Source organism: Pteronotus mesoamericanus, unplaced genomic scaffold, assembly GCF_021234165.1.
Source record: "Pteronotus mesoamericanus isolate MK-2021 breed Mesoamerican mustached bat unplaced genomic scaffold, CSHL_Meso_final contig_347, whole genome shotgun sequence".
In the NCBI taxonomy this organism is placed as follows: domain Eukaryota; kingdom Metazoa; phylum Chordata; class Mammalia; order Chiroptera; family Mormoopidae; genus Pteronotus; species Pteronotus mesoamericanus.
The window spans coordinates 6,253,046-6,267,475 of NW_026555137.1; the positions used below are offsets into that span (position 1 = coordinate 6,253,046).

A 14,430-nucleotide genomic window follows, 5' to 3' on the forward strand; every position below is an offset into this window, starting at 1 on the left:
AATACATAAGAACTAGTCATCCAGGCAAGCTGGTGGACTGACTTGGATCCAAGACCAAAAGCTAAGCAGTGGAGGCAGTGGGGTGGGGAAGGATGTATCTTTCTTGGAGATAAAAGACGGGAAGACCAGGTGTGAATACGGAGGTCGCTGGGGCTTGTGCGCTTTTGTTTGGGAAGCAGCGAAGGCAAACTGGGGAGAACTCCCTCTTCACAGTGGCTGTTTCTCTGGGCTAGGAGGTAACATTGTCTACCAAGGATGAAGCTGACTCCGCCTCGTGTTCCTTTCTGGCCCTTCCCCTCTAGCACCCCCCGACCCGCCGCCCAGCCCTGCAGGCTGCATTTGTGACGCCCTGCACCGCCCAGGCACTCTCACCCCTACCGTTCTCTACGTGACTTGCCTCTGCTCCTAACGTTCTCGGCCCGCACCTGCCCGTAACTTCTCGGCTTTGAAGTGTTCCCTGTGGGACACTTTTGGTGGCCCCCCCGGGACCCATAAGCTCCCGCAGCTCTGCGTACTTCTCGTTTGTACTATAACACCTGTTTACTTCTTGCTTATGAAGCATAAAACTATGTTAAATAAACTTCATTGGCAGGACACACGGAGTAGTAAAAGGTCGTATTTGCTGTTCTATCTTTAACTCATGGCCAAGTTCCTGACACACAGTAAGTTGTTCAAAAACTCTGATTAGGAAGGGAAGAGGAAGGTGGGAGGCAGGCAGGAACAAAGGTATTTACATCTGTAATGAACATCTAGAGATGCTGTTGAAAATGAGTGAGGAGGATAATCAGGGGAAAATTACAAGGATCTTCAAGAAGTCGTCTGAGGGCCACCTAAAATCAGAGTGTCAATTTGCATTGGTACAAGTTTACAAGCTAAGTGATCTCCCCAAACATGCTGAAAACCCAAGACAGATATGAAACGATTACAGGTATCCAGGGTTGAGGGTGTTCAGGCAGGATGCATCAAACAACGAGAAGAGGAAGGTAAGATTCCAGTAAGGGAGGAGGAGATGTAACACACCGCCCTAAGTAAGTGGACAAGAAAGTAAAACCAGGTGAGAGGTGACTGACCAGTAGGAAAGAGAGGAGTCAAGGTACTGGCCACCTGAGAAGTCAGAGAAGGGTATGGTGGAAGTAAGAAAGCAAGATGTATTAAACAATCATAGTATCCACGTTAGTGCTGGCGGGGGGACGCACCGCAGCTGAGCAACGCTGACCCTGCTATGGGCAACACTGACTAACGGAGCAACAGGAAGGTTCTCCCCACAATCAGAGCATGTTTTGCTGTCAAGAAATACCCTCTGAATTAAAACGACATTATTATAGGCTGAGCTGCGTTGAGGTCTTATTCCCTAGTACCTATGAACATGATGTTATTTGGAAATAGATATAATCCAGTTAAGGTGATGACAGTGGGTCCTAATCAAACATGAAGGGTGTCCTTGTAAGAAAAAGAAAGCGCTATAAGAGGGCACGCAGAGTCACACACCGAGAAGGACAGGGGACAAGAGATGCAGAGATTAGACTGATGCAGCTACAAACCAAGGAGCACTGGGGACTGACAGCCACCACCCAAAGTTAATCAGAGGCGAAGAAGGAATCTTTCCTGCAGGCTTCAAAGAGCACATGGCCCCACTAACACCTTGATTTCCAGAACTGGGAGACAATACATTTGGGTTACAAGCCCCCCAGTGTGTGGTACCTTGTGACCAAGGCCCAGGAACCTAATATAGTCATCATTTCCTACTTCTCTTAACATCAAACAGTTATATAAATTTTATAACATGTATTCTGTGTTACCCAATTTGTTTTCTCAGTGTAAAAGCTCTCTAAAATGTTTTATATAGAACCTCTAAAAATGTTTTCTCTCAAAGAACCAGAAAGCACAGCTCATGACCAGTAAAAAATCATCACGTGACTTTGAAAGACCTTCTATAACTAAAAGACAGCAAACGTCATGAACCATGTGGATTTTGCCAAAGCCCGAAGCATGGCTTTAAATTGCCAGAGTGGCTTCATTCTTTAATGCATTCATTCATTCAACAAATATTTATTAGGAGCCTATTTTGTATGCTAGGCATTTCCGTAAGTTCCAGAGATATACCAGTTAAGAAAACAGGCACAGAAACCTAAACAAACGAACCAAAAACCCACTTACTTGATGGAGCCTGCACTCATGCAGCTAGATGAACATAATAAATGACTGCTCTATACAGTATACTGGAACACAACACACACTCTAAGAACGGAGGATTTACAGCAGTTTGGACAGCGTGGCTGGTTCTAATTTGGGTGGCACGCTCGAGAGGGGCCGTGCTGGGAATGCGGTGCTGACCGGGGAGAGCGGGCGAACTGGGTGTGTATCCAGAGCACAACATTCCGGATACCAGCTGGTCTGTGAGGCCATCCAGGTGCAAGTTGGTGGTAGTCAGGCCAGAGTGCAGAAATAGAGGCATGTACTTTAATGCTCATAAATTAGAACTTCCTATATTTTAATAATACTTCAAGGGAAACATGGCTGTGGAGGAATAATGAAGCCTATGTTATCATCGACAAAAGGAAGGTGCTCGGTTTGATGACCTTTTGAGTCATTGAAGTTTTAAATTTTGGAGTCTATACATCTTCTACCACAGAATGTACATCTGAAGAAATTTCCAAAAAAAAAGTTAGAAAAAATTCTCTAAAGACATAGAGTTAATAATGTAAATCATCCATTCTAAATAAAAGGATTTCAATTTGGTGGGGATAATATCAAAATATTTCAAGGGCAAAGTCATGAATAAATTTACTCATTCCTTTGCTAGTTGCCAATTTTTTAACAACAGATATTCATTGGAATAAACATTTCATAAAGAGATTCTTCTTTGGAAAAATATTCATATGGCAATGACAGGTCTAAATTACATAAATTGATCAAGGAAATAGACATGACTCATACCAGAAAGACCTCATAGTTGTCTAGTCAGAAAATTGATAGGTAATGACCGGAAAGAAACAGTGCATCCATGTTACGGCTGGTAGCATGACAAAATAAGTTAAATGGGAAAACTGTTGAATAAATTTGACAAACCTTTAGCTAGAATGACCAAGAAAAGAGGGAAGACTCAATTACTAAAATCAGAAACAGAAGAATAAATATTGCAATTGACCTTACAGGCATGACAACATTATAAGGCAATCCTATGAACAACTATAACCTTGAAAAAATGGACAAGTTCCTAGAAAGACACAAATTTCTGAAACTGACTGAAAGAGAAATAAACAATCTTAGTAGAGTTATAACAGGTAAAGAGATTACACTAGTAATACAAACTTTTTCCACAAAGAAAATCCAGGACCAGATGCCTTCCCTGGTGAATTCTTTTAAACATTAAAGAAAAAATGAATAGCACCAATCCTTCACAAGCTCATCCAAAAAACAGAAGAGGAGAAAACGCTTCCCAGCTCTTTCTATGAAGTCGTCTTACCCTGACATGGAAACCAATAAAGACATCACAAGAAAATAAAGTAACAGTATGTCTTATATAGATGCAAACTTATTCAACCTAATATATACTAACAAACACAAACCACAAATACAGCATCATGTGTGTAAGGGGATTGATCCCAATGGCGTAAGGCAAGTTCAACATGTGAAAATCAAATAATGCACAACATTGATAGAATAAAGGATGAAAAACAAGTGGTTATCTTCAAAGAGGAAAGGAGGTAGCTTCCTTATTTGATGAAGGTTGTTTATAAAAATCAACAGCTGACATCATACTTAGCGGTGAAAGACCAAGTGCTCTCCCCCTCCCATCAGGAGCAAGACACCCAGGCTCAGTCCGCCTCTTCTCCTGAACCGGATATTCAGTCTGGGGGTACAAGCCAGGGCAACGAAGCACGTAAAAGAAAAGCTTTCCGGACTGGAAAGAAAATGGTAAAACAAATGTGTACTTGAAGAAAATTATAAATCATGAAAGGAGAAACCCTACCTGTCAAAAGTGAGACAAATAAGTAATTTTTGCTTTTATTCATAAAATGGAATGTTAATGTAGCAGTGAAAATACCTATGAAAAGCAACAGTAATGACATTTCCACAAAAGCCGCAGCAGTTTGTTTCCCACCAAATAAACTACAGGCAAAGGAAAAGGGATTTCTACAGGCTGAGGAGAGAACCCAGGGTGGAACGAAAAGTTTCAGGAACAATAAGAATATCAGAAAGGGCTAATCTCTAGAGAAAGCAAGACACTATTTCATGGGGTTTACACGAAATACAGCTCTTTTAAATATCTAGTTATCAGCACTCTAACAACATTTTTTGCCTTCTCACTGTAAGAAAATTTTTATTTTGAATAAAAGAAATTAAATATAGACCATGGCCATTAATTTCAAATACTTGTTTCACAAAGTCAATAAACTTATATTCAAATTAAAAATATTTAACATTTATATTTATGATAGCAAATTTTACTGAGTACCTCACATAAATCAAGTATATTTTAAGTTTTACAATTACCATGAAAACTGTATTATTTATAAAACATTTTACACATGAGAAAACAAATTAGAAAATCAGAGTGAGAAGTTGAATTCATCACCAAAGTCACTTGCCTTTTAAGAAGCGGAGCTAGGATTTGAACTCAAACCTTTCTGATGATAAATCTCTGGCTTTGTTCCTCAGGCAGTTATTTGTGCAGCAATAATAATAATAATGTGTACGTTCAATGAGTCAATGAGTTAAAAGTCCAGGCCAGATCTGTCTTTCCTCAACCCATGTTAAATTTAGAGTATGCTGCCCACTCTTGCTTTTTTCATGTAATAACACATCATGAATCTATTACCATGTCTCTACAAATAGACATATTTCATTTCCCTAATGATGCACTTTTTTCCATTGTAGGTATGAATTATAAATTATTTAATCCATTCCCTTTGAAGTTTTTAACTGGTTCCAATTATTTGCTGCTTTAAATCATTCTACAATGAACATTTTTGAGTACATATCTAAGGCCCTGTCTAATTATATTCTTTGAGATAATGTCCTAGGATTAGAATTCTTAGATTAAACAGCTTTCACAGTTTTACTTTTCACAGGTTGCCAGGTTATCCCAAACTCTTCCCAAAGCTGGCATTATCCCTTTTTTATTCCTTGCCAAATGAAGTATAAAATGATAGGCATGGTTTGAATTTAAGTTCTGTTTATTAGTCACATGTTTCAGCATATTCCATTGGTGTTTCTGGCCATGGTATCCTGGTAATAAAAGCCTTTAATATGCCAGAATTACAGAGGCATTGCCCTTGTTTTCCTCTACTACCTCATGGAGTACCTATTTCACACTTAGGTTTTAATTCAGCTGCAGTGTTTGTTTAGTATGGTTGTAAGGAACACCTTTAACTCCTTTTTTTCCTTTTGTGGCCGAGTTGGCCGACTGTCCTGACACCGCTGAGGAGACCTCTTCCTCGAGGACCTGAACCGCTGACTTCGCCTTTCATTACGCCGCTCGATGCCTGCATACATGTTACTCCCACACTTTCCTTCCATTCCCCTTACGTGTTTTAATTCGTCAGTTTCTATACTTTCTAAAATTTCTTTTGTTTTTATCTATTTCCAAAAAGAATTCTCAGAAAAACGTTAGCACCATCTCAGCTCAGGCTAGAAATGCTCGCTCGGGGGACGCTGGGAGAGAGCAGAGGGAGGGCGCCGACCCCAGAACGAAGGGTGAGCAGGCGTCTGAAGACAGAACGCACAACGGAGAATGCGGACGGGAGGCTGGAGGCGGGGAGACGCCACCCCGCTTCTCCCCTGTGCATTTGCTTTCATAGGCACGGAATGTGGAAGTCCCCACATTTAAAGGGACACTAGAACTCTTGATAAGTCAGTCCAGAAATAGCTCGGAGAAGTTTTGATTCACATGATTTTGTATTTTTAAATCCCCAGTTTGGAGCACTCTTTTAGTTATTACTTCAATGACTTCAGAGACCCCTCGTAAATACATGTTTGCTACCTCTACTTCTCTAGGTTTTATGCCCAACCGGAGACACTGACATAGAGCTACAACTGCAAGAAAGTGCTCTACAAGTGAACTGGCACACGCCGCTGACATGGTCTGAGGTGTTTCTATTCACGTATTTAAAAACTAGCCTGACCAAGCAAGATTTTCCCATTACTATGCAGCATATGAATGTACTCTGTATACATGTTATGTATGTATTATCTGTATAGCAAGCACGCATGCATGCATGCATTACTGTGCAATGTATTTTGTATGTATATGTGTATACATACATTGTATGTAGACATATGAAATCTGCCTACATATTCCGTCAGTATGTATTCAAAGCTTTGTGAAAGCACCTGTGGGGTCCAGTGGCTGATGTCCCAGGGGAGGCGAAGGCAGGGCCTCTGCAGCAACAGAAACTGCCACCGGCAACACATTTCTTCTAGAAGGGCATACGACTCAGAGATGAGACGGAAAAAGTCCGTAGCAACCAAGAGGCAAGAGGAAAGCTGTGGCTTCCCGGGCGCAGAGACGAGGGAACCAGGAGAGCCTAACCAGAGAAGGGAGGAAAAGGCCCCTTAACCCCCAGGCCCACAGGCCGCCACTCGCTGTTGCGGGCGCAGGGCTGTGGCGGCTCCCAGTGCGGACGCAACACGCGGCCGGCCTGCCAGCCTGGCACCGCGTGACGGCGCCTTTAATCCGCTCCTCGCTGTCATCTCCTGCACAATTACTCTCCTGAATGAAACCATCTTGGCTCCGGACAAAAGTATGGAGGACAGCGACTTAATTTTTTGATTAAAATAAAGAGTTGAGTGAGCGAAAGAAAATGATTTATAATAAGTCCACAGAACGTTCTGTGCCTATTTCCTTGCGATTAGAGAGGTGGCGTGTGGCCCGGTTCATTAGGCAGAAGTAATGAGCCAGGCTAGATGCCATCTCTAATTAGAGAGAAGATACAGTAGGTACAACTGTACCTATAAATTGATGGAATAAAGATTAAAAAATTATTTTTAAATATCCTTTCCTCCTTTAGCTCTCCAAGCCTGGAACTTAATGAGGAAATTGTAATAAGAACTAAGTCACATTTGAAAGAGGCCCTTTCCGATGATATGTTTTCTAATCAGAAGTTAAATTTATTTTTACACAGTTTAAAAAGGAATACCATGTTCTGTCCACACCACCCTTTTGAAGCATTAATTCAACAGTTAGTACACTGAAGTAGGGTGGAGGCTAGTCATTCCAGCTCCATAGCAGAGTGGACAAATTGATGGCACCACTGAACACTTGGAGCAACACTGGGTGCAATAAAACACTTTCAGAAGCGCTAATGGGGGTTAAATATTGAAATAAGGCTCCCAAGATTTAATGTGTTATTAAGAAATCCTGCACACAGAGTACTTGGTAAAATTCTCCAATATACTAATTACTCCAACTAAGTTTCTAAATACGCAGGTTTCTTAAAATGTGACTCATTCACGTAAGTTTAGCTTGATCGAAGAGCACAGATAAATAAAAATAATAGAGTTGTTTATAGAGACTTTTTCTTTTGCTCTCTCAACGCAGAAACATATTGTTAACTCTGCTTCCCAATAAGGAAACAGATGTTCAAAGAGGAGCTCACGGAACATTTACTATATGACAAGCAACAGAGCCTAAACAAATTATCTCCTACCATTTTTATAATATTTCTATGATTTATTAAAAACAGCCTGTGATAGATTAGAAACCTGAGACAATCCCTGTGGTAGAGGGTCTGAGTAGGGCCTTCGGCAGAGCGCCCCACATGCTGGGTGGAGGCTCGGGGCGACCATACCGTGGGGGCAGCACTGTCCTGGGACGGTCGCTGTGGCCGGACTGCGGCCACAGCCGCATCCCTCACCTTCTGCCGCCGTCTGCCTTGGTTTTCGAGATGTGGAGTCGGGGGCTGCTCCAGCCTCCTCGCGCCCCGCACGTTCTGGGGATGCCTTCAGTGGCGTCCTGTTCCTGAACTGCTGTGAGTGGTTCTTGTGAGGGGGAGCAGAGTCAGGAACAACTGTGTCGCTACCTTGGTAACGTCACTCCAAGAACACACACAGGGTCCAGCACAAATAACGCCCTTTTTTATTACAAAATCTATTACAAAATCGTAAGCATGCAATTTGGTAACATAACAGTATCACACTCAAGCACACCATAGGACATTTTAGGTGAAATGCTCAAACTAAAACTATAAATGATTACACTCATATTATTACCCTACCAACCACACTCAAGCAGGCGTTACTTCTGCCGGACCCTGTGTTTCGAGCAAAGGCTCACGACAGGACTGGATTCAATCCTAGGTCTGTTGGGCCCCAGAGCTTGGCAACTTCACTGCAGCGTTTTAGACTGTATTACGAATATCCGAAATGTGTATCTTTAAGTTACATATGTGGCTAGATAACTCAGGGTGTAAGGGAAAACAAACTTTTGCATTATTTCTAAATTACTAGTAACAGAACCCGTAACAGTGTCTATGTGACAACTCCAGAGCCGTCACCGTTCGTTCACTCATTACAAACATTTGAAAATATGTGCGCGCCTGCTACGTGCAAATGACAGGATTATATAACTATTAGAAGTAAAATGTCACAACATCATTGGACTTACGGTCAGTAAAAAAACTGAAGGTATTTTTATATAAACAGAAACCAAGTTAGAAAACTGAGTTCAAAAATTATACTCAGCAAAATTGTATGAAAAAAGAACCAACAAATATATAGGACTGAACCTTACAAATATGAGTAATGCCTCAATGCAGAAACCTAAAAACACTGTTGAAAGAAATTGGAATGAATTGGATCCATGGATTGGACAATCTGATATTGTACAGTTGCCCACTGTCCCAAAATTGGGTTGATGAGTTAGGTCCCACATAAATTTTTGTGAAATCTGCTGCTTCTAAAAGTCATATAATAGCCAAGACAATCTTGAAAGAAAAAAAGGAGGAGGTGTCAAACCCTCTCAGACACTAAGGCTTTTGGGAGCTGCCATAATGAAGGCTGGAGGTTTTGGTTCAAGTGCAGACAAGCAGATCCCTGGAACAACAGAGCTCGGGAGCAAGGCCACCTCGATGGGCACCGATGTGTCACTTGTGACAAAGTTACCACCGCAGAGTGGCAGAGGAGTGATGATCCCTTCAAAGACAGTGTCTGTAGGTCCACTAGATGTTCAGGTGGGAGAAAAATGAATCTTGACCCCTACCTCATACCACACCTAAAGGGCAATTTAAGATAAAACCCGGACCTGGATTTGCAGAGTAAAAATAATAACACATCCAGAAAAAAATTATTCATGGTATCAGGAATGTATCTCAAGGATATCCTAACCAGGACATAAAAAGGACTAAGTATTAAAAAACACTTGTGAATTTGACTTCATTAAAATAAAACATGTCTACTTGCTCAGAGAATACCATTAAGGGAATGAACAGATAAGCAACAGGCCAGACAAAACAGCCATTCAGGTGTCTGTCAAAGAACTCACACTCAAAATATTGAAGAACTCCTACTAATCAGTAATAAAAGACAAACTGTCCAATTTGAAAATTGGCAAAAACGAAAATATGTACTTTAGGAAACATCATATTCACATGACCAATAAGCACATGAAAAAGTTCTCAATATCATCAATCAACACAAAACATACCACATGCCTGCCAGACTGGCAAGTAACAACATATGACAATACAACTGTTGGCAAGGATGTAGAATGACAGAAATTCTCATATTTTGCTGGCTGGAATGCCAATTTTAGACATTAAACAAGTATTTCTTAAAGCTAAAGAAATAGCAACACACAGTGATAAATCTGATAGGCACAGTGCTGAGCACACAAACAAACAAACAAACAGACCCAAAAGAGTACCTACTGTGCAATTTAATTGCATGACAGGCCAAGAAGAGGCAACACTAATCTAGGATAATAATCTATATTGACACTATTCTGTGTTTATCATTAGAGTTGGTATTCACCAGAAGTCTGAGCTACAGGGAATGTTCCATAGCTTTTTTTCTGGGTGAGAATTACACAGGCATATACACAGATTAAAAATTCATCAAACTGGATCCTTAATATTTATGTAATATTGCATGCATGACTTTGCCTTCCTTAAAAAATTTAAAATATTTTTAAACTTCTATAATGCAAAACCATCAGACTATCTAAAAACTGGAAGAAATGTGTGCAGCATAACATTTTCAACTGTAATGAACTTTTACAAATAAAATAAATTCTAGGGTATAAATACAGGCACAGAATTTATGAAATACAAATGATCAAAACATACAGGGAAAGCTACTCAAGCTCAATAATGGCCAAATAATTCTAAGGAGGCATCTAACAATATTTTTCAATGAGAGAAATGGCAAAGGAGGAAAAAAATGAAAAATCTGTATGGTCAGCTAGTGTTCAAGGAAGAAAGGACTTGCCTATATTTTTAAATAAGGCTGTAAATTTTTACAACCTTTCAGGAGGGAGACTGTTGTTACACATTAGGGTAATCTTTCTAATATGTATTTAAAAAGTAAAGGACTATATGCTTCAACCTAACTTCTATGGAAAATAAATATGATACTATTAATAACAGCATTACATATCAATATGGTTTAGTATATACAAGGCCCAGTTCTAGTGATTCATTCATTCAACAAATACTGAACAATTACTATGTTCCAGACACTGGAAAAACAGTAATGCTTGTCACAGAACCTCATTTGATCCTCAAAATGGAACTGTCGTATCATCATCATTATCATTTTAAATTTGGGATAACTAGAAAGGTGATGCAGATGATGTGGCTAGTAAGTAGGGAGATGGGATTTGAACTCAGGTACATTAGCACCAAAAGCGTGAGGTCTGAAGGAACTGCACCATCAGACAACTGTTCGCGCGTGTGTGTGTGTATGATTATGTGTTTGGACCTATAAGAGCAATAGACATAAATACAGATATATATAGATATCTATATATATGTATAGATATCTATATATATGACAATACAACTGCTGTATATATATATACAACATATATGTTTTCTATCAAATAACTGCTAATAATATTGAAATACTAGAAAAAAACATAAATGTCCATTAATAGAAACTTGTGTAAAAAGTTTTTGATAGCTATACAATTGTGCACAATGCAATCACTTTAAATGAGAAGGAATATGCCATGAAATGTTGTCCATAACATTTGGAGGGTAAGTAGTTATTTTTAGAGAACTCAGAGAAGGCATTTGTATTATAATTTCACTTTTGTGAAATTATATTTATAACTATTTCTAGCTATAGGTACTAAAATTTTGGAAGGGTATAGAGTTAATTGTGTCTATCTATGAAGGTAGAAAAATAAACTCTACCTCACTGAGTTCTGTATTGTTTAGATTTTATTATAATGAGTACTTTTAATAAATAACATTTTTATTTTAAAATATAGGCAATTTATAAACCATGCACTAGTAACGTCAAGATAGTTCTAAATTTAGTTTCTGTTTCTTTCAGCATGTTGTGTGTGTTGTCTTCTTAAACTCTATGACCATTTTTAGGATGGAAAGATATGAAGACCATAAATCCAGTTTATTATATGTCAAATATTATTTCTCAGTTTGTATCTGATACTCTAAGTCCTACTTTAACAACAGCCCTACAGAAAAATCGAAACCAGAAAAAGAAAGAAAGAAAATATAGCTTATTACACATTGTTCTTAATTTAAAAACTGATCAGAGTAGACACATTCTAATTATAAGGCTTCCCTGTTTGAGTGGGTTGGAGAGAGGCCTCCAAAGATATGTCCGCCCCAAACTTGTGACCGGGACCCTCATCTGGAAAACAGGCCTTTGCAGATGTGATTAAGGATTCTGAGATGAGACCTTAGCGGATCTGGGTGGGCCCTAAATTTAACCGAAAGTATCCTCAGAAGAGAAGAAAAGGGAGAAGACACAGGGCAGGAGGCCATGTGACTATGGAGGCAAAGACTGGAGTCACACAGCTCTAAGCCAAGGGGTGCTAAGGGTTTCTAGAAGCCACCAGAAAGGCAGGCTAGGAGAGGTTCTCCCTCCACGGTTCCCAGAGAGACCAGCTCTGTGGATCCTGGTTTCAGGCCTCTTGCCCAGAGCTGGGAGAGGATAAACTTCTGTTGTATTGAGAAGCCTCTCCGCACTTAGTGCCAATCTGTTACAGTCGCTCTAGGAAACAGATACACCTCGGCATTTTTAAATATTATTTTTGGCACACTTAGTAACAATATAATTGAATAAAATAAATAATTTTCTGAAGTCAGAGTCTTACCATTTAAACTCTGTCCTATCTGGGTAGCACCAGAGGCAAAATCTATAATTGAACCACTTAGAGTTCTTGCATCAAAAGCTGTATTATCTTCCTCCAAACCATTGATGAAGAAACTGATTTTTGTCTGATGCACCTGTAAGAAATTATCACATTATCATTTTAATCGCATAATTTAGCACCTTTAATTTTGTAATAACTACCTTTCAGCAGTCTTTCTTAAGTTAATTTTCTGTCTCTCCACTTTCTTCAGTTAGAAAGACGGAGAATGAATTCCAATGGCTCAGTGAGGTATCTCTGTGTTTATGTAACTAGATACACAGCCACACATTGCAGTCTGGGGCTGTGACGGCACCTACCGTGTGTTCACAGGTCACACAACTGTTTGTCCCTTATAGTTGACATTTTATGTTTTTCTTTAGACAGTAGTTAAATATTTGGAAATAAACACAAATGAATACAAAATGAAGACATATTCAAAACCAAATATTGTATTTCTATGTCGTGTGTGTGTGTGTGTGTATGTATATGTGACATAGAAGTAATTGAATTTAAGCTCTAATACAAAATACTTGCTGTAAACATTTACTTTCTTAGGTGTTAGTAATTCTCAGCTATACTATCCCATATACAGATTTTTTTTTAAATTGCTCATCTTTTTTAGGCTAATTATTTAGGCAGCTTAATAACTCTCTATACAAGGGATTAATAAACACTCTCTGTAAACAGCCAGAGAGTAATGTTTTTTTTTTATTTGCAAGCAAATGATTTTGTGGTTTGACCAATCCATGTCACAACGGTTCAGTTCCGCTGTTGTAGCAGGAAACCAGCCACAGACCACATAGGAAAGATTGAGTATGGCTGTCTTACAGTAAAACTTTTATAAAAACAGGTGCCCAGCCAGATTGGTCCTGTGAGTTATAGTTCAATGATCCCTGGATTCCACCATTCAAAGTTCTGAAATTTTTATTTGTGTGATCTCTGAACAGCCATCCAAGATTTTTACAGATTACTTCCTACATGGTATCTCTACAAAATCTTCAATGACTGCAGACTTCTAAATAAACTGGTCAGCCGTTTTGATGTCAACTTTAGTCTCTGCAAATGGTTCTGTTTAAGTGCTTTTAAGTTAAATGTAAAAGGGATCGTTGGCGCTCTCGTCAAGAGGCTGAAATGGAGAACAAGAGGCTGGTGAGGGGGATGGGACGGGGGTCGGCGGGGACTGATTTAATGTCTTGCAGTTGCAATGTTAGATGTTAATATGTTATCAAAAATATATATCAAATCATAGCATTTAAAATGTTAGCCTATTAAAACGGCCTCACAAGAGCTGATGAAAATAAACAATTCTCCAACATCTTTAAATCATGTGAATGATTACCCTAAGAACCCCTTTGAAAAAACCCCTCTCTCTCAAACAAAAGCAAACCAAACCGGGACACGGGTAACGTTACTGCTTCACAAAGTTTCTGAGTGCGGCTCTTCTGTGCTCCATCAACCCGCTTCACTTAAACCATGTTCTTCCTCCAATGCCCTTTCCCAGTGTTTTATTTTACTTAATTACAAAACAAAGCTTTACCATAAAGACCTAAAACCACACACCCACTCCTTGTGGGTCTGGATATATACCTCTCTGCTGGGGAGAAGGGCTGTATTTTTTTTTTTTTTTTGCATCCCATTTTTTACAGCCTGTTACTGTCATTTGGTGTTTGACTGTTATCATTATAAAAGATACAGGCTTTTCTACTTTGTTATTTGTAGCATTATCTCATGTTTTACAACATCTTTGAGCAACATGCAGGCACATGAAATATAACTCGTGAAAAGTTCTCGATGGTATTAATGCATAAAAAAGAATGTGGCTCCATCTCTACTGTCTTTACCCAGCCAAAAGCTGATGAACGGCCAATTTTCCTTTATCACATTAGCACAGCCATGAGGAGACACATTTGTTCTAGTCAGCTACACTAAAGATACTATTACCAATCTAACATATACATGTTTTATATCAGCAGTATTCTCAGAGCATGAGAGAGCCGACCATATATTAACACTAGCATGACAGTTTATTTAAGAAAAGAAAATTGTCTCTGTAGAGGGACAGAAGTTAGAAATGTATGGCGAAAGCTCAGTGTCACCGGTCTAAT

The 14,430-nt window shown here is 39.3% G+C and overlaps 1 protein-coding gene across 1 annotated transcript in view; it reads right to left on the reverse strand.

Annotated features, from left to right (window-relative positions):
• The window catches only part of USH2A (usherin), a 474,416-nt gene that overhangs the window by 426,554 nt on the left and 33,432 nt on the right, over nucleotides 1-14,430 (reverse strand). Inside the window, 1 exon segment of the mRNA XM_054576584.1 lies at nucleotides 12,287-12,419. Coding sequence (XP_054432559.1) covers nucleotides 12,287-12,419 — 133 coding nt within the window.